This window comes from Puntigrus tetrazona, chromosome 9 (genome assembly GCF_018831695.1).
Source record: "Puntigrus tetrazona isolate hp1 chromosome 9, ASM1883169v1, whole genome shotgun sequence".
Classification (NCBI taxonomy): Eukaryota; Metazoa; Chordata; class Actinopteri; order Cypriniformes; family Cyprinidae; genus Puntigrus; species Puntigrus tetrazona.
In genome coordinates this window covers 13,937,185-13,961,750 of record NC_056707.1, presented here as the reverse complement: position 1 = coordinate 13,961,750, position 24,566 = coordinate 13,937,185, and the positions used below count along the sequence as shown (strand labels likewise).

The window sequence follows — 24,566 nt, the reverse complement described above, 5'->3', positions numbered from 1 at the left end:
ATTGCAAAAATTATGGGTGGTGGGGGGGTGCTCTTTTTTTTTTTTTTTACCACCTTTGTAAGCTCAGGTAAAACTAGAACCATTTTCTATTCTTGGAGGTACCTAATAGGTTCTCCATAGTTCTTTCTGTGGAACAGATGGAGATGTAATTAGTGGTGGTCACATGACTGCTGACTGCGCTAGATGAAGTTTCCAAGCCCAATCTTAAAGGACTTAGATGCTTAATATACTACTGTACTAACGTGAAAAACATTTACAAAATGCTCAAATCCAATTTTATGAGGAGAAACAGTATGCAACAATTTTAATTTAATTTGAAAAATTGGCTTTAAATACTGACATTTTAGATATTTAATTGTGCAGTCCATAAAAAAATCTTTATTGGTTACTGAAGTAAATTAATTAAAGGATTAAACGTCATTTATACTGCTTCGTCTCCTAGTGGGCGTTACATGTCCCCTCATTTTCTGCCTAGCCCCGCCCTTCGCCTGACTGCTGTTTTCTTTTATTGGCAAGGATATTTGAATGGCTTGTTTGCTGTCCAATAAGTGCATGGTTTGAAGTCTCCCTACTAGCCAATCCTAGCGCAGGAGGGCGGGACTTGTCGCACAAACTGATTGGGAGAAAAACGTCCCTACTCTCCATAGGCGGAGTCTAAAGTAATGTGAGGGACGCGGCAGGCTCTCAACTATTGAACTTCCACGCTGAAAACAACCGGATGATGGGTAAAACACCTCTGTTTACAAAGTTTAAAATGTGTTTGCCAGTCAAGATTTGAAACTAAGTATGGATGCAGTTAAAGGTGAATTATTGCAGTGGACCTCAGACAGAGTGCGACATTAACAATAACTTCGAATGTGGATTTCGCCTCGGATTTCTCTCATGTGTTTACCAATGCAGTCTGCACTGGACACTAACTTCAGTCATGTGTGTACCGATGTGATGTGGAGAGGATGGACACAAAGAAGATCTCCGTCACTCACGATATAAAAAACGGACATTCGTAACAGAAACCTTTTTGTACATTTGGGACAACAACAAAAAAAACTCTTGACTTTGAACGGGCTTTCGATTTTGTGAGGAATAATGTGGAAACGCTGCCCATTTACGCGTCGCCCGGCTCTACTAGTTTACATAGTCTTGGAAATATTTATTCACGACGTCAAAGGTAAGCACAAGTGCAGTGTTTAGTGAAATCACATCTGTCATCAAGACGCTTTATCTCATTTCTCTTGCGTGAGTAACAATGCAAATGTGGTTAATAAATAATAAATTAGCACATGCAAATACAAAAATATACATTCATGAATTGCAAGTTTAAACATTAACTTTCTTTACCTATCTTTTTTGCAGTAATTAATTGCGTCTATTTCCTTAGTGTTTTATTTATGCGTTTCATCATTGTGATAATAAGGGAAAGTCAGTTTGCTCCAAATACTTTTCCAAGCAATTCTGTGACTTTGTATGGTTTCGTATATACGTATATTTCCGATTTGACTTTCAATGATGCATTTGTAGGTCTTAATGTTTGCTTGAGCGGCAGCGCCACATCTTGTGAAGAATGTCTCCTCATTCACCCAAGCTGCGCCTGGTGCGCGCAAGAGGTACTGTGAGAAAACCAACCTACTGAGCTGCGTGCATAGACGGCACCCTTAGCCATCAGAAGCTAATCAAATGTGGTCTAGTTAGTTAGACAGGCCACTGATTTATTTATACATTTTAATATACTTCAGTAATCCAGAGCTGAGGTTGCTGAGAGCATTGCTGTTATAGTTTGCTCATTTGTTTAATGGTGTCCTCACATCCCTTACCACAGCAATCCTTTTTCCTGATTTAGGACTTTGGGCAGGCTAGAACTCTCAACTCAAGATGCGACTTTAGCCAGAACTTACAGAAAAGAGGATGTGATACTCCTTTCATCGAAAACCCCAAGAGTGGCAGCTCTCTGTTGCGAAGCAGGCCTCTGAGCTCCAAAGGTTCTGGGGTGACCCAGTATGATGTTATCCAGATATACCCACAGAAGATCTCCCTCAGCTTAAGGCCGGGTATGCATCTTCCGATTGATTTAGATAATAAAACATTGGTAGTTACCTTGAAATAACATGGAGTCCCATATCCTTCAGGTGACCAGACCTCATTTGAGGTACAAGTACGTCCTGTAGAAGACTACCCTGTAGATTTGTACTACCTGATGGACCTCTCGCTCTCCATGAAGGATGATCTGGACACAATCCGCAACCTAGGCACCAAACTGGCTGAGGAAATGAGGAAGCTTACGAGTAACTTCCGCCTTGGCTTCGGCTCTTTTGTGGATAAGAACATTTCACCCTTCTCCTACACAGCCCCCAAGTACCAGGACAATCCGTGCAATGGGTAAGAAAGAGATTCTCAGAGATGTGTGAAGAGACGTAAACAGCTTTGCGATTGGCTTTCTTTATGCCTAAATTCAAATGCAAAAAGTTTCTTGCGCGTTTTACCCTTTCATGCCCTTTGATATGCAATGAGAGAACAGCTACTCGTTAGCGAGAACCGTTTGGACACAGTACTTTCTCATCTGGGGAAGTGTATAATGTCTTGGTTTCTTCCCCTTGTGATACTAAAAATAGTCCTGCTTTGGCAGTGGCTTGTCTTATGGGGAAAGTGCATCATTGAAAATTCAAAAAGCACTCAGCATGCAACAGTTCTGGACATGTTAACCACAGTCTTATGTCACGCTTCAAAGCAAACACTTAATTTAGTTTAAGACTTTTTTGTCTTGCTTTCTCTGATGGTTATCGTTTCAAATTCAAAAACGGTGGTAGACTCATTGGAAAATGTGACAGAGCAGATTGAGGTCGCAAAGCCAGTGCAGTACATGGCCTAGAGAAGCTATTACCCCATGCAGCCCACATCCCATCATGCATCAGTGGCCATGTAGGTTATGCTTTCAGTCCTCTTGAATGTACCACAGCAGATATCACATATGACAAAGCATATATGCATGTAGAAGTAAAATATTTCACAAAGTAATTTAACAAATTAAAATATTTTTTGCATAACCTGTTATACAATTTGCCCATAAAACGCCGTGCTTTAATTAAATACTTTTAATAAATTAAAACTGATTTTATGTACCAGTATTTAAATTGAATAGTTTTAAATGTGTATGATTTTAAAAAAGTAAAAAGCTATAAATATTTGGTTGGCTTAAAAAGAATAATATCAAGTATATTTATATTTACAAATAGAAGTGTATAATAAAACAAAAACTATAATTAATATAGTGCATGTTTTAAATATTGATGTTTAAGCTTCTGTTTTCTCTCGTTTTTCTCTTCTTAAAGATATAAGTTGTTTCCGAACTGCGTCCCTACGTTTGGTTTCCGCCACATCTTATCTCTTACGGACAAGGTTGACCGTTTCAATGAAGAAGTGCAGAAGCAGATGGTTTCGCGGAACAGGGACGCACCGGAGGGGGGGTTTGATGCCATTCTGCAGGCTGCAGTTTGCAAGGTAAGCAGTCAGTAAAGACGGGTCATTTGCTGCTTCATCACTAAGCTTCTTTGACTCCTTCAACTCCCTATAGAGACAGAAAGCCTGTCTAGCAAGGTTTAATATAAAGAGAGAGAGAATGGCTTGTTTTTGTGCCGCGCTATCTAAGCATTATCAGAACAGATACAGGTGCCTCAGTCCTAAAAGAGACACGCTAATATAACATGACATCATAGGCTGTAAAAATGTTTGCTTTGGCATGAAAGGCACAATCACAGCATGAGTGAAAGAGACTGAACGAGAGAGGAGAGCCTTGCCCATTTATTCACTGTGCAGTACGTGTTAATCAGTGCTCGTTCTTGTTAGTGAGACTAGTCAGAACGTGTGCTGAATTTCTCCACGTGTTTCTCATTTTTCAGAATTGCCTGAACCTCTTGATTTTTAATATTTAGCCATCTAAAATTTTAGTCTGCATGATATTTGGGTAGTTAGTGGACTTTTTGTATCTACATTTTAGGTAAAATATATATGCATCTACGAATCTGGTCACCGATTTTTAAACACCCATTTTGCGTGCATTTCTTTTTGAAGTTGTGTTCAAAATGGTTCTGTGTTGTGATACAAATTTTAAAATGATAGTTTAGTCTCCTAAATAACATTTGACCATAAAAGCTGAATGCATAATAACAATTTAAAAAAGAATAATAAAAATGCTTAATAGTTCTATTTCATGTAGGTTGCTAATTAATACTACTACTTCAACTTTATATTTTTTAACATCTGTTTCCTAAAAAGTAATGATACATTTTATTTTTAAAAACTAATAATTGTAAACCTTAGATAATCTCAAATAGCGTGTACGTATTCATGAGACAACTTTGTAATATATTTAACTGGTACATCAACTATTCAGAAACTCTGTGTACATGTACAACAATTTAATATGACCATGGTATAGAAATATGGTAACATTTCAGTACAGGGACCAATTTTCACTATTAACTAGTTGCTTATCTATAATTAAAATATTGGCTGTGTATTATTATTATTATTATTATTATTATTATTATTATTATTATTATGTATATAAAACATATATTCTACATTACCGTGTTCTACATTCCTAATCCTGCCCAAGACCTAAATGTAACAATTTCCTTACTATTAATAAGCAGAAAAAATATTTATTGATCTATTGAATTGATTTATCTATTAATTATGCAAATTGGACCTTTAAAATAAAATGCACCTAAGATATGAAAAGATATGGGCTGTCATAAATGAATGTTTAATCTCATTGTGGCAGGAGAAGATTGGCTGGAGGAAGGAGGCCTATCATCTCTTGGTGTTTGCCACCGATGACGTCCCTCACTTGGCTTTAGACGGCAAGCTCGGTGGACTAGTGCATCCTCATGATGGACAGTGTCACCTGAACGACAAGAACGAGTACAGTGCTGCTAACAAGATGGTAAAGCTTTTATACTGCAAGGCTTCATTTGAACCAGACAAATGTTCATCCAGCTCATGTGGAGACACATTTGGGTAATTGAATGAGATTAGATTTGTTTTATTGTAAACACATTTAATGCTTGTCTTCAGCTGCCATCAGCCAAAAATGCTTGAGATTAACACACAATGATTGTCTAAAAAGCTTAAGCCCTCTTTTTTCTGAACAGGTATTTAGGCTTTAACGGGAAGGTTTTGTGCACTTGTTTCCTTCTCTTCTGACCAGTTGATGTCTCTTGTATATTCATAGCTCTCTTTTTTTGGCTTTGAACTGGAAAAACGCATTTTTTCAATGTCAAAATGCATGAACAGATGTTGTGCTTGTGTATGTGCAGTTTGGGTTTCATCCAAAGCAGCTGAGTGTTCTGAGAGAGAGAGAGAGATCGTTCAAGCAAAAGCAAAACAAACAAAAACAGTGTGTGCTTTCTACTGCAAACTAGGATTTAATATTTCTATTATAGAGAACGTTACTCAAATGTGCACACCTCACTGATCGTGAGCACAATCTTCAGGTCAATAGCGGAGGGTGCCTGTAGCAAAGTAAAGAGGAAATGGGTGGGAAGGATAACGGAAACCATGGAAGGGAATCAGAAGAGCAATGACTTCCTTTAGCAAACCTCCCAACAGAGAGAGTGCTGCAGGGACTGAGGGACTGAATAAATGCATCTTACTGATATATGGACATCTCTCTACAGGATTACCCTTCACTTGCTCTACTTGGAGAGAAACTGGCTGAAAACAATGTATTCCTCATCTTTGCAGTGACCAAAAGACACTATGTTCTTTACAAGGTATCTTTCATTCATCGTAAGCCATTTTGATCGATGTTGAGAAGTTTGTGTTTAATGTCTGGTCGATGTTTTTTTTTTCCTCTTAGAATCTCACAGCATTGATACCTGGGACGACAGTGGAAATTTTGGACCAAGACTCCAAAAACATAATTCAGCTAATTGTGAACGCATACAATGTAAGTTGTTCTTATTGCCATCTTGTTCAGTGGGTGGATGTTTACCTCCCATATGAAAGAAAATGGACTCTGGTTGAACCCAGGACTGATTCCTTCATGCTTTTGTTCCTTGTTAAGTGTGTAGTATGTGTATGTTATGGTTCAAGGTTGAAGCTGTGATATATAGTGACAGCCCATTATGAACGCACTGTTCATTTTTTGAGAATGTGGTAAACACACTTCAGGGTCAGCACAGTACTATGTAAAGTGTACAAATTGACTCCAGTTTAATTGGCAACCAAACTGATTATTTTCAGCTAATGGTTATGAATTGAACTAGGAACAGATGATGTTTTGGAGTGTGATTTTAGGAAAGCTTAGTTTTGTTTTGCTTTTGCGGTGTCTTCACTGCGTGATCATATGATTACATAAGGAATTTCCTGTTTTTGTTAGTGAAAAACATTTGACGTGTTCGCCTTGGTTCACACAGTAATCTTTGTAGTCTAGTATTTTTGTCTAATGAAGATGTGACATTCTGTGTTTTTTGATGTATTGAAAGCTGAGCGCTGTGGTTTAGGAAACGGAATTGAAGTATGTCTGAAGATGTTGTTGAATTTTTCTTTTTAAAGAATTTTTACTTCTACTCAACAAGGACACATTAAAGTAATCAAAAATGACAAACACATTTATAATGTTGCCAAATATTTACTTTTCAGATATGTGCTGTTTGTCCACTGGACATCTGCATTTAGGTTTGGCAAACTCAATTAAGCATTATGGGAAACCGCATCATAAGACAGCTTTGTAAAAAAAGTTACAATTCAATAATCAGTTTATGACTGATCACAAATACTGATACAAATACAAATATCATGCCAGGGTTTTTTTTGTTGACCCTTTTACAGCTATGTCTCCTGACTTTTTACAAAGAAATATGCCAAAATATTAAAGGTTATGATTACTGTGATGGGTATGATCTATTTTGGTGTTGTTTTGAGCGGTAGTATGCTGTCCAAGAATATGATTAAATCTTTTTGGTTTTGCTAGAGCATTGTAGAAACCAAGTATGTAATTTTCTCCATTATCGTAAAATGTTTTACCAATGAATGTTAGATGTGGGGTTTTTTTATTTTTATTTTGTTTCTTTGTTTTGTGCTTAATTTTATTTTTGTTTTTAATGCAGAACATCAGGTCAAAGGTTGAGCTGAGTGTATGGGACCATCCTGAAGATCTCAGTCTGGCCTTCACCGCCACCTGCCAAGACGGCCAGCCCCTGACCGGCCTCCGCAAGTGTGCTGACCTCAAAATTGGTGACACTGTTAGTAATTTATACTTTATCAAGTATTTCCTGTGCCTTTTATACCACCTGTTAAAAGACATCAAAGTTTATTTTCTCCTTCTGTATGCAACCTGAGTGTTTGATGTGAAGTATATGGCAAGGAGCTCAGATCTTATTTTTACCTCTTGGATTAAGCACAGGGTGCTGGATCCTGTTGCCTCATACTACCGAAAGTGGACTGCTGGTTGTCACAGTCTTAATGAGGATGTAGAGAAAATGACAAAGCTATTGACCTTACAGCCTTTCAAAATGTTCAGCTCTAAACGTCTTCCTTTTTTTTTTTTTTTTTTTTGCAAATAATGTCCTGGAAGTGAAAACAGATTTTCTTTCAGAAATATTTATTTTGAGAGCTTGACTTGAATTTTCATTTCAGTATCTAGTATTAGATCTAAGAAGAAATACCTTTGAAAACCAAATGCAGTGAATGACTGTCACCATTACAGTTAATTCTTACTTAAATATAGCTGTATTTTTTTAGGCATATTGCTTGGCTTTTCCTGTGTTGGACGAAGTGTTATTAAGATTAATGGTTACTTTGTAAAAATGCTTTCTCTTTAAAGTGTTCACATCGTAGTTGTTGGATCTCCCTTACATTCTAATTTAAATGGACATTGCAAATCTATCTTCTATAGGACTACTTGGTACTTGGTACCATGCAGTGATCTGACCCTTGGATTCAAGCAGAGTTCTCCACTCTTGCCTGTACCATTCCCATTCTGCCTAATTGAATGTAGAAAAGCATCGTGAGGGAAAGTGGAGGGGTAGAGCTGAATACCCTCTCTGAATGGAGCAACCCAATCTTCTCTGGCCGCTCCAATAGAACCAGGGCCTTTTTGTCTCATCCACGAGGGAAATTTGTCACACCGTGCCCAAGTGCCAATCATGGGTTTAGAAAGGGGAGCACAACCCAAACAGAATCCCATGCGTCACTTACGGTCCTCCGCCGAACGCTCTGAGGAGTCTGTTGCTGCATTTCAATGGGATCACACAATGGTGCAGGGCTCTTTCTGGGTGAAAAACACAGGCCTTAGATACAGAGGCGGTAGCCCAGATTCTAAAGTTAAGCTTAGATTCCTTTCACAGAAGTAGATTCAAGCCCCTAGAGACTACTAAAATGCCCCATACATAACACATTCGTCTAATCCTATATAAAGCTGCCTGGTGTCCCAGGAAACATCAGTTTACTTATGGATAGACTTTGTTTGCCATGGATTTATAAAGCTCTGATAACCATTGTGCAAATGCAAGAGCACTATGCAATGGGGAGGTGTACAGGAGCACAACTACAAATTTACTCCTATAGCAATATGTTTTAGATACAGCAGTAAGTGTTCAAATAGAACTTATGTTATTCTGACTAATTACTATGAAGTGTTTGAAAAAGAATTAGTATTACCATCCAACCAGGCATCACAAAAATAACCCCAAAAGTGTATTCAGAGTGCCAAAGATATTTTAGTATTATACAGGTGTTATTTTTAGTACCATTTAAATAGCTTACTTTTATTTTCATTAGCTTTTATCTATTTTTTTTCTATATATTTTTTTAATTGTAGTAATTCTGTTATGGGCTTTTATTTTTTAAATAGTGATAATTATGTATAATTTTGATTTAGATTTTTTTATACTTTTTACGATTTTATGCATGTGCAGTTCAGTATAACAGTTTTTCGTCTAATTTATTTCAGTTTTATTTATTTCAACTGCTATTGCTACTCCAGTTTTATGTCTAGCATGCAGTGTGAATATTTCACGTTTTTCTACAGGCAGCCTGTCTACATGTTGTTTTCTGCTTCTAGAAAATGAAATCAAGATCGTTTCTAGTTTGCTGCTGCTGCTCTGAAGCAAATGAATGCCAAATGCCATGGTCACTTTTGACCAGTGATGGCTCATCTTTATATAATGTCCACTCCACCTCTTCCTCTGCCCAACCATCCAGATTTCATGGAGGGTTTTTTTTTTTTTTAATTGCTTTCTGTCTTCATCTAACCATTGCCATGTACTCGTGACTCACATGTCTCCTTAATCCAATTCTGCAGCTCATTGCCTCATTGAGGAAATAACTATTGCTGCACTTTTGTCTGTCTGTGACAAGTCCAAACAGGTCCAAATTGTTACCAGTTATTTATGATTTCATGAACCGTTGTGATGCCCATACAAAAACCTTGTCCACATGAATAACTGCAAAAGTACACATGTATACATTTTGAATTTATGAATTGTCTTGCTTGTGTTTTCTTTAGGCTGTTACTTTTCTGTAGAGAGACCAGTCAAAGTAACAGCAACCCCTTTTTTCATTCAGATAGCTTCTGTGACAGCCGTAGCCTTTCATTGTGATTAGGGGGCATGTGGACATGTGAGCCTCTAGTCTACCTCCACCAGTATGACCCTCTGTGGCCTAGTGTTTGGCTCTGAGCTTTAGACTCTCGGGTCTGGAGGGCTCACTGATGTGAAACACTACTTCAAAGTGTTCATACGCAGCATGTCGGGCTTGTCCGCTCCCCTGGGCTGTTCTGAATCAAAGGCCAACCAGGCTACATGTTTTTGAAAGTGTCGGGTTTTCTGCCCTTGAGGATCTGCACATCAAATTTGCTCAATTCTGGGAAAAGAATTGAAGTGATAAAGGCTCTTTTGCACTGCATGTTGCATAAATTGAGTACAGCTGTAAAAAAAAGTTGCACCACATCTCAAGTGGAATACTATATCTGAGAAATGAGTTTCAAATTTTTATCTCTCCATCACCATAAATTGATTGATGTTGATCAAGTCTAGGCTAGGAAGGGCTAGATGAAGCCTCTGATGTTTATACTTCCTTCCTCTGGGTGGTGATCATCAGGGTGGAGTCTGTCTGTCGTCTGATCTGAAGATCTGTGATTAATCTGACGAGTATGATCTACATCAGTGAAGTCTCTGAGTTTGCATGGTTGAACCTTTGCTTTAGTTGTCCCAAAATAATGTTTTGGCTAAAAGGTTTGTGTTTAACACAAGCTCAAGATATATATATATATATATATATATATATATATATATATATATATATATATATATATATATATATATATATATATATATATATATTATTATGCAGCATTAAATTCATAATACCTCACTTGTGATTTATCTATTTTTATAAGGCGCTTATGTGTCTTAAAAGGACAGTTGCCAGCAATTGGCTAAATGGGACTTTGGGGATTTTAAACATTACACCAAGCATGGAAGCTCATCTACTAAATCTGCTTTTGCAGGCTTGTAGTTGTATTTATACCCATGCTATTGCAAACTTATTTTAAAAATTTGTTTTTGTTGAAATTTTTCAGCAGTAATCCAAAAGCCAATGGAAACCCAATTGGCTTTTTGTCAAGGGAACCAAAGTCTAAAAAAATGTAAAAATGTCACCCCTGTAGCACTCAGTAGTTGTGTACAAAAATACTTTTTGTGTGTAAAGAAAACAAATATTAGGAGTCTATTCAAGAATTGTTCTCTTCCTCGTCAGCTTCCCCCGCCGTTCACAGGAGCCATGACTCAATCTTTTCAATTTACTTTAATTTACTTTACTATTTTAACAATGTCCTTACTACATATTTGAGCTTTGAATATTTCAGTTAGTCAGAACTCAAAAAGCCCTCAGATTTGATCAAAAATACATTAATTTGTGTCTTATGGTTTTGGAACAAGTCCTTAATGACAGAATTTAAATTTTTGGGTGAATATCCCTTTAAATAAATCTATAAATTTGCTGCTTAAGATATTAGTCAACTTAAGTGAAGTATTGGTCGCATTTTTCAAATTTCTTTTTTGTTTGTATGCTTCATGGCCTAGGAAACAAAGCACACGTTTCAAGGCAGGCCACATTTGAAGGAGCCTTTGAAATGGGACGGTCTTCTAAATGCCGCTGGCTTTGAAATGCAGCCTTTGATTTGGGATATTTGTGTTTTTGGTCTTAAATACAAGAAAGTAAGTTGCATGTCTTTTCTTGCAGGTCTCTTTCAACATAACTGTAGACGCTCGGGGATGTCCTCCGAAAGGCACCAGAAAGAGCTTCACCATCAGGCCTGTTGGTTTTAAAGACCGTCTGGAGGTCTCTGTGGACTACCGCTGTGATTGCAGCTGCACATATTACACCAAGATCAACAGCAGCCGCTGCAACTCCGCTGGAACCTACAGCTGCGGGATGTGCCACTGTGAGCCTGGCTACCTGGGGGCCCGCTGCGAGTGTGAGGAGGGTGAGGTCGACCACCAGCACCTCAGTGCCTGCCGAGAGGCAGAGGGCAAGCAGGTCTGCAGCGGCCGTGGAGAATGCAGCTGTAACCAATGCCTCTGCTACGAATCCGAGTTTGGCAAAATCTACGGCACCTTCTGCGAGTGTGACGACTTCTCCTGTGCCCGACACAAGGGTATACTGTGCTCAGGTGAGGAGAAAGAATTTATGTGATTGCGATGCGCAATGCATTTCATTTCTACAAGGCATTTTGAATTGCACCTTGTGTTAGTGAATGTACAGAATGTGGAGGTTTATGGTGTATGCCCTAGTTTTCCAGCATTGTCTCAAACCTTTCAGCTTATTTGGCTTGTTATGGGCCTGTTCAGGATGCTACATTTGTGCCAGATGCATTTGATCAGTTCTTGCCAAAGAGCAGTTGGCTGGCACCCCATCTCTTCCTCTCCACAGGACGCATCTCTGCCATGCCACAGTGAGAGCTTTGTAGAAGGCTGCATTTGTTTATCCATGCACACAATAGCTGGTCTATGAGTAATAAAGCTCTGTGTTTTTCTTTAGTCAGCAGAAACTGTCAGCCCAGCACAAAATGGACATTTGTTGAGCCTTTGTAGCAATAATGTCATTGGTAGAATCGAGAATGTCTCCTGTTCCTGCTATCTCAGCCATGGAAAGCTCTTCTGTGTAGTAAAGTAAAACTCCTCTGCAGTAATGAGCCCTTAATGAATCTGGGTGATTATGCTTTTTCGCACCGCTTTGCCATGGTGAATTAACTGGGACAATTCTTGTAAACTCGCTAATAATGGCTGTGGGAAAAGGCAAATGTTGATGAGAGAGTTTTGTAGGTTTCGTTCACTTGTTAAATGCCTCATAAACGTGCTTTGTGGCATTTTGATTTGGCCATGCTCTGGTGAGAGCAGTTTGTTTAGTCGTTGGTGAGTTGCAAGGTGTTTAGGATGGAAGTGTGCATGTCAAGTCCTATAGCTACTGTTTATCAGAAAAGTGTTCGGGTTGCTCAGACTGGCAGGCCAATTGAGATTAATCTATTCTAAGTCATGGTTTTATAAATAGGGGGTTATGAGGGAAATTGTAATGTAAAACTAACTCTTATGAAAATTGACCAAGGTTTTATTATAGTTTTATTATTTTTTTTATTACTCTTTGTATAACCACCGTTTTACTAAAAATTCTGTGGTTAGTGCAGAAAACCATGGTTAATCTGTTTTTTGGGGTTTTTTTTGTAGTAAAACCATGGTTAATTTTCATAATTTACATTTACAGTCAATAGACATTTCAGTCATGCAGGACCATCCTCATTGTTCACATTCTACTGAGGAAGGTCTATGAAACATCTGTCGATTTGTATGGAGCACTTTATTGCACTTCATAAGAATAAAGAAGATTGCTAATATCTTAGAATGTATTATCAGCCTTTTATAGATTACCAATATCTTTTTATAGATCTAGGATACACAGCAAACCAATATCAAGAATTTTTTTTTTTTTTTTTTTTTTTTTTGCTCTTTGATGGATTCCTTTTTTTGAAATCGTGTTACATGTAAATCAAACCAAGCATAAGATCCTCCTTTTTCATAATTTTCATAAAAGACTGCAAGACTGCACAATTAAGATTTAAATAGTGTAGCAATTAATATTGAAAGGCTGCAGTTCAGTCTTATCTATTCTAATTATCAAATGTTTTTAGAAATAAAATCTGAACTGTTAATTTTCTTTTCTTTTTTTTTTTTTTTTACATTCAAGTAGAATAATCAATGTTAAGGCATGTCTTGCCTTTTATTTGCTTGCATCTTAATCTTAAGAGTCTTGTTTGCTGTGCAGCATTGATGATTGTGATAAAATGAGGTGAGTAAACATGACCTTTGAAGGGTCAGGAGGAAGTTGTGCTGAATAAGTTCGGTCACTGGGCTTCTCAGTACTATACAATTGGGCAAGAATAAGCAGTTTGAAGGTGGTGTTGCGTAACTCTTTGTAGCCACATTCCATATGTAGGTGTATACAATAGAGATTATTTTTCAAGGTTACTTTTTAATGACTCTTTTAAAGCCATTTAATTGTAAACAGGACTTTAAAATAACCATAAGCTCTCTTATTATCGTTCTTTTAAGAATAGTCACTTGTTGATTCATCTGGAGAAACCAAACTTTGTTTTTCTTGAAACACTCTTTTTAATGGAAGTGCCGTCGACATGGTTTTCTCAGCTGTACCCTTATTTGTGTATCATTCTCCACACCCTGCTGGTACTTGAAACAGCATTTTCAATAACAGTAGCAAAATAAGATTTAGAGGTCACCCTGGACCGTTGGATCAAAGTGTCTTGAATAGGATCGAAGTAGCAACTTTCTGTATATATAGAGATATTTAAGGGGTAAAGCAGAGTCAGCTGGTGATCCTGCTATCAGCTTAGTACAGCTTCTCAGACATCAGACTGATATATTTGACAGCGGAATGATGTGATTGATTAACCAGAATTAAAAATCATGAGACATTTTATAGCAGTTTTTAGCTTTAAATATGTGCATCTATCTAAATGTATCATTTTAAGGTTTGCATTTTGTGGGTTGGATGTGATCAGCCTGGCCTTGTCGTGCTGATAGCAGTCTGAAGGACTTCTACAGAAAAACCTTTGTGTGTCCTTTGTGTTTGAAAATTTAGTCTGCGCTCAGCTGTCACAATGAAAGATTTTTAATCTGCTGGACTTCTTATGATTTAGTGTGACTGCAGTTGGAAGTGCACAATGGATTTTTCTTTCTTTTAGATCACGTGCCTCGTGTCAGTCAACGGTTTCCTCATTAATAGACATATGTTTTAAATCTCTGCACAATAGCATAGCTCTCTGAGTCCTCAGACGTGTGAGAAGTGACAGTATGTTAAAGCTATTGAGCTGTTTTTGATGGAGCCTCTGGTAAACCTCAGCTTTGTAGTCTTGTTCTTTGCATCTGCTGCTGATTTTAAATTGCTTAATAACAGGGAGAGACAGAAATAGCAACTGAATGCCCCATACACACAAATGTATTTTTTTTTTTTTTTGTTAATCTTCAACCTTGTTGTTGTGGTTTGTGCAGACCTAGTCAATTAAACATGTTTATGTTTGTTGTAAAGCTTTCTCTAGAAAATTCCAAGTAATGGGAATGGAGCATGCAACCAATGCTACCCCAATATTTTTATTTTTTTTTTTTTGGTGTCATGATTTCACATAATTTATTTACGTGATTATAGTGGTAATACAATTAGACTGTATGTAGCGTTGCCATCACAGAATTTTTTTTTTTCATTGTCGTAACATTGCGCAGTAATAATGTTTGAGCAAAAGTTTGATCAAATAAATCCATCTTTGGTGAGCATAGGAGCCTTGACCCCATATATTACTGACCCTTGACCCCATGCAGTATACAATCATGCAAGGGGTTTAAACTGACATGTATCAGGAGTGATGATTGTTGTTGTGGGTATATATGTTGTTTTTGCTCAAAACATTTGCAGTCTATCCAAGAAATATGTTAGACACCTGGTTTATTTGGAGCAGTTTTTCCAGATACTTACAGATGTTAGCTTTATTCACATGGAGCAGAAGAGATTTTGTATGTTGAATACCAAACATATGCTGTAATTGGGATGTAATGTGGTTCCATTTAACGTTTGTCGAACATTCCAGCAACTCTTCTCTGTAACTGTACACAGACCATTGACACATTTTTTCCACACCCCTGCATCCTCATTTACCACAGTAAATGACATCAGCACCTGGCAACACCGCAACCTCAGAAGCAAACAAACAAAAAAAGGCCTTCACCGCTTTAACATCATCAAAAAAATACAGGAAAGTCTAGCATGCTTTATTTTATTGTCATAGTAGCAGAGCTCTTTCATATCTGTTTTGTTTGTGGTGTGGCGTGGTTTGTGCCTGGTTGGACGATTTAAGAGAGCAGTGTGATCACATGTTGAACAATAGAGCCGTCAAGAGCCATAAGCAAAATAAGACTTTGGAATAGGTTTCATTTCTGATTTGCGATAATAGCACTCGTGCTGGCAGAAAGATACTTCTTCAGGACCTTTCATTGGCAACAATGTTGTTTTTATAAAAAAAAAGAAAAAAAGGACACTAGGGACTATTATTATTCTTTTATTTTTTTTTATTATTATTTTTATGGTTATGACAATGATTTTTTTTTTTTTTTTCAGTTTGCAAGCAATGGGTCTATTGAGTTCAACTGAGGCATTTTAAAAAAGACTTGAGTTTATTGGGTATTGTGCTCTACTATCTGAAAAAGCAACCCTAAATGCACCAGTAAAATGAAGGGCTCAGTTGAACAAACGTTGTCCGGATGGAAAGTGGATCTTTTCGGAGCCTCAGGGACCTGGATTGACTTGCTCAACAAATAAAGCATTTCCCAGGATTCCTACCTCACTTCTGACTGACTTTTTTGTCATGCATTTTAAATGCCAAACCTGTTTTACACACAACGTTTAAAAAAAAAATTTCAAAAGCTACTCATGATAGTGGTTTGCGAGTATTCGTATTCACCCTTTGAAATATGATGCCTTATGAATTGATGTTACATGTGCATCCACACCCTAAATCTCAGCTGCTAGGTATTGTATTAGAAACTAGAATATAAGATTAAAAAAAGCATTGCCCTTTGGGCAGAACAGAGGTCGAGATGGCGAGAGATTTTATGGATTCATGCATGTCCGTGCATGATTTGATGCAGCGGTTCATATTTGAGTGACACTAATATGATGCATTTGGTGAAAGTATTTGTACCCCGAGGATATGTTTTTGACCTGTGCAAATCTTGTTTTACAGTGGCGTCTAAAACCACCTGTAAAAAAAATACCTTGAATATACCTGAAGTAATATAAAAATACTGTTTACCATCTGTGGAAAAATGTGGAAAAATAACAAAATTTTCATTTAGTGTATTATAATAGAATGCATTTTTTTTTCATTACATTTATATTTAGTGAATTCTCATTTATCCGTATTTAAATGCATAAAATACTTTTAAAAGACATTAGACGTCAGTGTATGAAATTGGGTGGTATTGGAGTTTGCTGTCAGATTAGATGGTCTTGCAGCGTCATCACTGTACAAACTGCAATCAGCCAGTGCTAAAAAACAAATCTCAGCTGTCTCCTCAAGGGCTGGGAAAACACAAACAAACTCGTTCATTTTGGTCTTGTTTAGTTGCTTTTCAAATCTGTCTTTAAGTGACCATATTGCTACAGTGGGATTACCGTCCCTCTAATTTTAGGACTAGCTCTCGTAATGAAATAACAGTTTTTCCATGTCAAAATGTTCAAATGACCATTTTTGAAAATGGACTAGTATTTTGTTTATATAGTAGCAAGACATAATACTGATATCCTGATGTTGACAGTTGTTTTTTGAATGTACATAATTCCCTCAGAAAGATATCTCATGCATCCAATTTTGGCATTGGCAAAGTCAACAAAGGGTAACAAATTAGTAATGAATCAAAGTCTGCCAACACGTGCAACATCAGATATTTTCTAGACTATAGGATTAGTCAGTCTTTTTTTTATTTTTAGTTTTAATTTTAAGTCAAACTACAGAACTGTTATGCATTTCTAACAAATATGTTAAAAAACTTTTACACATGGTGGTTTTTGGCTCTTTGCCCTTGCACTTCCCACACACATGCTGTAGAGCAGCAGAAACATGTTGTAGTTCATTAAACGGTAATTAGTGGAAGCCTTACACCATACCAGCAGTAAAGCAACCAGGAAAGCACGTGAGCTTGTTCCTAACCAGAAACCTAATAGATGTACCACAGGCCCAAACTATAGTGCATGTTTTTAAAGCTAATCTGCATCACTGTGTGCATTGTTGTCCTCAGCCTACCTGTTTATTTAAAAGGCGTCAGAAGGCTGTGTAGCAGAAGAAACCCGTATTTATCTCTTACCCCCTGCTCTGTAATTGTTATCGTCTCCGGAGCATGAGATGATTTGCCCTGCAGTCACATGAGACAAAACTTCTGACTGCAACAATTATCTCAAATATATTTTATCTGCTCAAAAGGCTTTGTAAGAGTTCAGATGTGCTCCTCATTAAGTGGAGAAACATGTGAGAGTCATTTCACAATTATTTTTAACTTCTAGTTTTATTCACTTTGGACTACATTGAGGTTTCCTGGTTGCTAAGGAATCTTGTAAAGGGAACAGACACCACATGTCCAGCATCTATAGACCTTCTTATTTTTGCTGCCAAAGCCTCGTCACCACTCAAGAGACGTAAGTACAAGAGGCAGCTTGCCGTCTCCTGGCCTACATACTTGCATTGCACATGTTTCTCTATTGACAAATGAGTTGTAAAAGCTAAACGCACAGAGGTCACACTGTTCCTGCAAAGTAAAGTCAGACAACACATTGTGCTTGCGTGTTGTTGACCAAAAAGAATGGCACACAGTGTGGAAATACGGAATGGAAGTCATTTAACAATAAGAAGAAGCAAGGAGCAGTTAGTCTGGTTGGGAGCTTCCGTGAGGGTCCATTACACGCGCACAGCAAGAATCTATGGCTTTGTTCACACTGAAAGCAGATTAGATTTGTTTTTCTTAACTATATGACCATTATACAGTAAACAGTAATTTTTTAATGATTTAACAGCATTACTGTTTTGACAGTAGGTTTGATCAAATAAGTACAGCCTTAGTACTTTCTAGAAAAACATGGAGGAAAAAAAATGGACTGACTGAACGTTATTGTGTATTTTTCCTAGTAATGGCCTAGAACAGAGAAGTACAAACTGTTCCTTTGGTGTCTGAGAGAACAAGTGGGAAACATTGCTGTGTTATGCATTTAGCACACTTTATCAGATCAGTGCTTGATTAGGGGTCTGTGAAAACTGGATGACTCCTATAAAATTAACCCCTTTAGCCTGTTTCCCAGAAGCATCATCAACTATGGATGAATAATGTTGTGTCTCTGTGGTCTCTGCCAAATATCATAGAACTCCTTGGAAAAGCAATTTAACATCAAAAAACAGTCTAATTTTGCTTTTATTTGTCCTTTTCGACTCTTTTGGCTCGACGTTTGTCTGCTTACTGCTCCTTATGAATGACTTTCCATCAAAATAATGTTTTATAGCGCCTTAAACGTCCCTCTGAACGTGGTGGCAAATTACATGCACAAAAAACGGCCTCCTTCTGTGTCACCCGCACTTGTCGATTTCTTCTTTCGTAGGGAAGGAAGAATGACCACAGAGACTGCGGTGCTACGTTTTTGTGAATATATAGACTGCTGGAATGTCAAGTAATTTGCTTATTGTTTGATCAGCAGTTCAGAAGGCCACCCGCTCCTGACAGGGAAGTGAAATGCCCCTGATGCAGAAGCGTGCTGTGCTGGTGGTTCCACACTGGGTGGAACTAGAACGTGGCAGAGGTTGTGCTCTCACTGCACCCCTGTGATTACAGGGCTTTCTGGGTGTTTCGCAGATTCAAAAGAGGATCTATTTCAAGTTTACCACCACAAGAAGGACACAGAAACCACAAGCCTTGACCACATTATGTTTTATAACTCAGATCCGAAGTACGTCTGCGAGTCTGTCCTCTACTGCAAACTACATGCATGCGTAATGTATTCCTTTATTCTTTAGAGCACCTTAAACTGATCACAAGCGACTGTTAAGGCTTTTGCAAAAAGATTTTATTTTAATTTCTAATGAATGAATGCTTTTAAACTTTTACTTACCCCAGTTCTTTTGATTGGTCTTAAAAATGTGGAAATCGGCTGTCCATTTTGAACTGCTAAAAAGTCTCATGTCTAATAAGAAATGCGATGTCCACTTGATATTGACCCCGTGAGCTTTCCCTGTGTCTTCGCTGTAATTGTATCTCTCTCTGGTGTCTGCAGACAGATGCATCATGGTTCAATAAGTTCAGTGACTCTTCACTGTGAACTGAGGAGAGCGTGATTATACACTAGAATAGCTTAAGCATTTAATTTTAAAGTGTTTGAGTGGAGCCAAATGAAGCGCTCAGTCTGGAGTGTTACAGTATAAAGAGGAATGTCCTTCCTGTTGCTTCAGCGGCAAGATCTACACTTCCTGTGGGCCTGCAGTGGCTAAAAAGGTCTTTATAACAGGAAGGACAGGTCAGGGTCAACATATCAGTCAACCGCTAGCACTTCAGTACAGTAATAGACAAATGGTTTCTGCAGGACTGGAATGTATAGCTTGTTCGGCGTCAGAGAGGTAATTACATACTTTAAAAAAAAAAAAGATATTGTACAGTAAATGTGCTACAGTTTAAACTTCATGTGGTGTACTTTTAGAAATTGAGAATGATGAAAATCCTTGTTTTTTTTTACCCAAGATTTTTTTGGTGTAATATGCATTGTTTTTAGTATTTTAGTAGAACTAATAAAGGGTTTATGGTTTCTCTTAAATAACTTTTAAAATTCCAGTTTCTGCTTTAGTTGTAGTTTGTAATTTTATTTGTTTTTGACAAGTTTTTTATGTTTAATATTTCTGTTTAATATTTTTACAGTAATATTATAATAGATTCAGACCTTTGTTTATTTTACCACTCAGTATAGTTCAGTTAGCTTTCTAACTTTCTAAGTTTTTGTTTTCTTTTGAGCTTTATTGAAATTGTTAAAATTGATTTATAGAAATAATTTATTTGTTCACTTTTTTCCCCTATCAAAAATACAAATATTTTGGTCAGTTTTTTTTTTTTTTTTAATTTTATTTGTGACTTCGTGACTTGGGCGTTATAATTTATGACCGATTACAAGCCTCGTATTTTCTTCACAATCTAACACATTTTAATATTGTTAAAGTTGGAAAAATGGCATTTTCATCACATAAAGATGTCCTTCATGAAGACTTCACCGCAGTAGAGCTCAAGTTTACGCTGCTCAAACACTACAGTTTACAAGCACAGACTCTGTTGACTGTGAAACTTTGCACCCTTAAATAAACCTGATACTTGAGGTCGACAGTAATTGACATACTTCGGTGCTTGCGTGGCTTTGGACTCGCTCATGTGTGAATTTGTGTAGTTCGACTGTGGATGTGGTTGAAACGGGCTGAGACTCATTCCCAGAGGCTTTCAAACATGGATCTGCCTTTCTGGCATGGCAACAGCACATTAACTCAGTGACCTAAATAAAAGACTGGATTCAGGAATGCTGGGAGAGCAGGTCTGCGTGGATTCTCTGGCTCTTTTCATTTTATTTGTGTTCAGATGATTGCTTGATGTCTTAGCTTAACACATTGCATCTAAAGACTGTCGGTTTTGAATGTCGGTGGTAAAAACACTGAAGGTGAAGCCTGTGGATGCTGCTGTTTTAAAGTAACAGTACCATCAAACATACACGCTGCTTTAAAAAGAGATTAAGAAAACAGGTGTGGAAAACACGCCACAACGTGCCCTTGTTCATACCAGATCCGTTCAGTAGTTCGTTCATTCAGAAAAGGTGTTCAGTGGAGGAAGTCTCAAACAGAATACACCCTATGGAAGGGAACATTAGATGTAACTTTCAGAGGATTTTATCTTCCTTATTTTTCATAACCCTGCCGTACTTGGACTTTACGGTCTGGCTTATTTCGAAAAAAATTATACTTAATTAGTAATAATAATTAACATGTTTTTTCCTCTTAATTATAAATGGGGAGCCGCTTACTTTTATGTCTTTTAGGAGAATTTGGTGTCTGTCAAAAAGGAATTCAGTGGTTACACATTCCTGGATTGCATTAGTTCTGCTGTGGTACCACAATCAACATTTTATTGTGTGGGAGCTGACCAGCATGGCCTTATTGGACAGTTTTAGTGTGTGTGTGTGTGTGTGTGTGTGTGTGTGTGTGTGTGTGTGTGTGCGCACATCAAACACAACATCCCTCACTTCTCTCAGTGTCAAATCTGATCATCTCGAGAGTAATTTAACTTTCTTTTCTCACAAGATTAGGTTGCAAACAGCATCTCTCACAGTAGGTGGGAAAATGTGCAATATCTTTAAAGAGATACCTTTCTCATTATTTTAACTACCATTCAGAAGTTTGAGGTCAGTACGTTTTTAAAATACAGTGAAAGAGTAACACTGAAATGTTTTCAGTTTTAATATATTTTATAAATGTAATTTATTGCTGTAATGGCAGTGCTGAGTTTTCAGCAGGCATTTTTCATTAAGTATCACATTCTAATGTGCTTATTTTCTGCTTGAATAATTATTTATTATTGTTGAAAACAGTTGGATTATTTTTAATTATTTTTTTATAAGGATTCCTTGTGTAACAGGCTTTAATAAGAGTTAATTTTAATTTATTTTGTTTGGTGTTGCCTTTGTAATATTTAATGTTTAATGACCAAATTGTTTTCGTTGTTTATGGGGGACTTTTATTTTGAAACAAAATCCGCTTTTCACAACGCACGGCGCTAAAGAGAGAAGGGGAATGGGAGAGTGAACGCTTCATGACGGCTTAAAACTCGTTCACGAAAGGGATGTAACAAGTTTATTTAGCAACCCCCCGAAAAGGCATAAGGTTTGTGTTTTTTATACGCTGTTGATTTAATACAAGTGTTTTTGTCAGCATCGCTGAATATGTCAGGTAATGTTGATATACGTTTTGTATCACTTTGTTCAGCTCTTACGGTGATTTCTGAAGACGAAAGGGAACAGAAATAAAAGTCTGGAAACATCAGTAAAAGTTTCGGCCATCATTCGGACGGGGTCCGCTACAGTAAGAGCTTTACCTTCGCTGGTTCAGATCCTCGCCGCACGTGCTGACAGACGGATTCAACGTGACTAAAGGAAAATGGATGGCAGTACGTCAGAATCAGCGTGATGGTCTACGGAGCTGCGACGCTGTGCTGTAGTCGGCAAGTTAAGTATGGAAATTGAAACAGAAGAACAAATAACTGGAAGCCTGCTTCAGACAGAGACAGAAAAGGAAAGGGATCTAAATGGTGCAGATAAAGATAAAATTGCTGCAGAACAGTGTCATGTACAAGACAGTGCAGAACTCCCTCGATGTTCCGAACGTACTTGTATGCCTACGGAGAAAATGCTTGCTTATCAGAAAGATGAATGCTGTAAGAAAGAAAAAAGGTTAATAACTTTGTATGAGCAATGGAAGTTAGATGCCCGTAAAGCAAGACAGACCTAAAAACAGACATAACTGATAAGCAACTGGCTGAAATTGCTGACTCTCTTGAGGATAAAAGGAACTGTATTCTGAAACTTTTCAGTGACATAAGACAATATGTTACACCTGCTGCTGATTTAAGACGTAAAATTGATGCATGTGAAGCTGTGACCAATGATATCATCAAATTTGTGTATGACAGAATGACAACTGTAGATGGCGAGTTTGATGCAGAGAGAGAAAAAGTTCGTCTAAGTGAACTAAAAGCACATAGTTATGCTCGGTCTATATATGGTTCAACTGCTTCAAAAATGAGTGTCAGCATGCACTCTGGATCTTCTTGTTCTGCAAGCAACGTGCAGATGCTGCAGCAGAGCTGGCTGCAAAAGAGGTTGAATACAAGATGATGGAAACGGAAAGACAACAAAAGGAAAGAATAAGAACCTTAGAAGAGCAACTCAGAAGAGAGTTAGAAACTCAAAAGTTTGAGCTAGAACGGCTGCAGGTGGAAAAGGATATTGAAGTTGCTCGTGCCAGAGTAAAATCCTATGATGAAGAAATAAAACAAGAGACAAGAAGTGAGTCAACACAGAATAAACAAGAAGAGCAGAGAAACAAAATGTTACATCAGCAAAGCAATGTTGTACAGTCAACACCTCTCAGTGAAGTAACTCATCTTGCTCAAGCAGTTCAGGACAGTATAGCCATTAACAGGTTACCCATACCTGAACCCGCAGTGTTCAGCGGAGACCCAATTCAGTTTGTGAACTGGAAAGCGTCATTTATGTCATTAATAGATAGAAAGGGCATCCCAGCAGCTGATAAACTCTATTATTTAAAAAAGTATGTGAGTGGCTCAGCACACAAATATCTTGAGGGCACCTTTTTCAAAAATGACGAAGAAGCCTATAAAGATGCTTGGGACAAACTAAACCAAAGATACGGCCAACCCTTTGTCATTCAAAGAGCGTTTGGGATAAACTTTCCAAGTGGCGAAAAATACAATCCAAAGATGCAGAAAGTCTGAGAACATTTGCAGACTTCCTTAATGCCTGTTTGCAAGCCATACCTCATGTTAAAGGTCTGGAAATATTAAACGATTGTGAAGAGAACCAAAAGCTCATACAGAAACTTCCAGATTGGGCAGCTTCCAGATGGAACCGTCAGGTCACTACAGCCCTCATGAATGGAAAGGAGTTTCCAAGCTTTCATGACTTTGTCAATTTCATGTCAGCAGAAGCAGAAATCATGTGTAATCCCATCACTTCATTGCATGCTCTTCATTCTCGTGAGTTACCTCAAGACAGAAGGATCTCAAAGGAAATCAAAAGAAACAAAGCAATTGTCTTTAAGACTGAAACAATTGTAAACAATGACAGACAAACAGCAGTTAAAGAACAGTTAAAAGCACAGTGCATGTTGTGTGAAGATGACAAACATCAGCTTCATAAGTGCCTGAAATTCATGGAGAGGTCTTTAAAGGACAGAAGGGCCTATGTGAAAGATAACAAACTCTGTTATGGGTGTTTAAAACCAGGCCACTGTGCAAAGGAATGTCGTCGTCGACACGCGTGTGATGTATGCAAATTACGACATCCCACATGTCTTCATGATTACAGTTATGACAAAGACGGAAACAGAGAAACGACCATTGCCCATGGTAAGCAATGTACATGCACTTGAGTGTGAAACTACAAATGCTATGTCACTTAATATCACCAGTGAAGATCAGTCAGTCATTACATCTATGATTGTACGGTATGGGTGTCGTCAGTTAAAAATCCATCCATTGAACAGCTTGTGTATGCTTTACTAGACACACAGAGTGACACTACTTTCATTGATGAAGAAGTTAGTAATACGCTACAAACGGACAGTCACCCAGTGAAACTCAAATTAACCACAATGATTGGAGACAACATGATCATTAAGAGTAAAAGAGTATCTGGTCTTCGTGTCA

At 37.6% G+C, this 24,566-nt stretch overlaps 1 protein-coding gene across 1 annotated transcript in view; it reads left to right on the top strand.

Moving 5' to 3' along the window:
• The first annotated feature begins 653 nt into the window (after positions 1–653).
• The window catches only part of itgb5 (integrin, beta 5), a 35,185-nt gene continuing 11,272 nt past the window's right edge, over positions 654–24,566 (top strand). The window contains exons 1-10 of the mRNA XM_043248526.1: positions 654–1,168; positions 1,519–1,604; positions 1,838–2,045; positions 2,124–2,373; positions 3,324–3,492; positions 4,778–4,939; positions 5,673–5,768; positions 5,855–5,944; positions 7,107–7,241; positions 11,242–11,671. Of these exons, the coding sequence (XP_043104461.1) occupies positions 1,087–1,168; positions 1,519–1,604; positions 1,838–2,045; positions 2,124–2,373; positions 3,324–3,492; positions 4,778–4,939; positions 5,673–5,768; positions 5,855–5,944; positions 7,107–7,241; positions 11,242–11,671 (1,708 nt within the window). The 5' untranslated portion in view covers positions 654–1,086. The remainder of the gene's footprint in view (positions 1,169–1,518; positions 1,605–1,837; positions 2,046–2,123; positions 2,374–3,323; positions 3,493–4,777; positions 4,940–5,672; positions 5,769–5,854; positions 5,945–7,106; positions 7,242–11,241; positions 11,672–24,566) is intronic.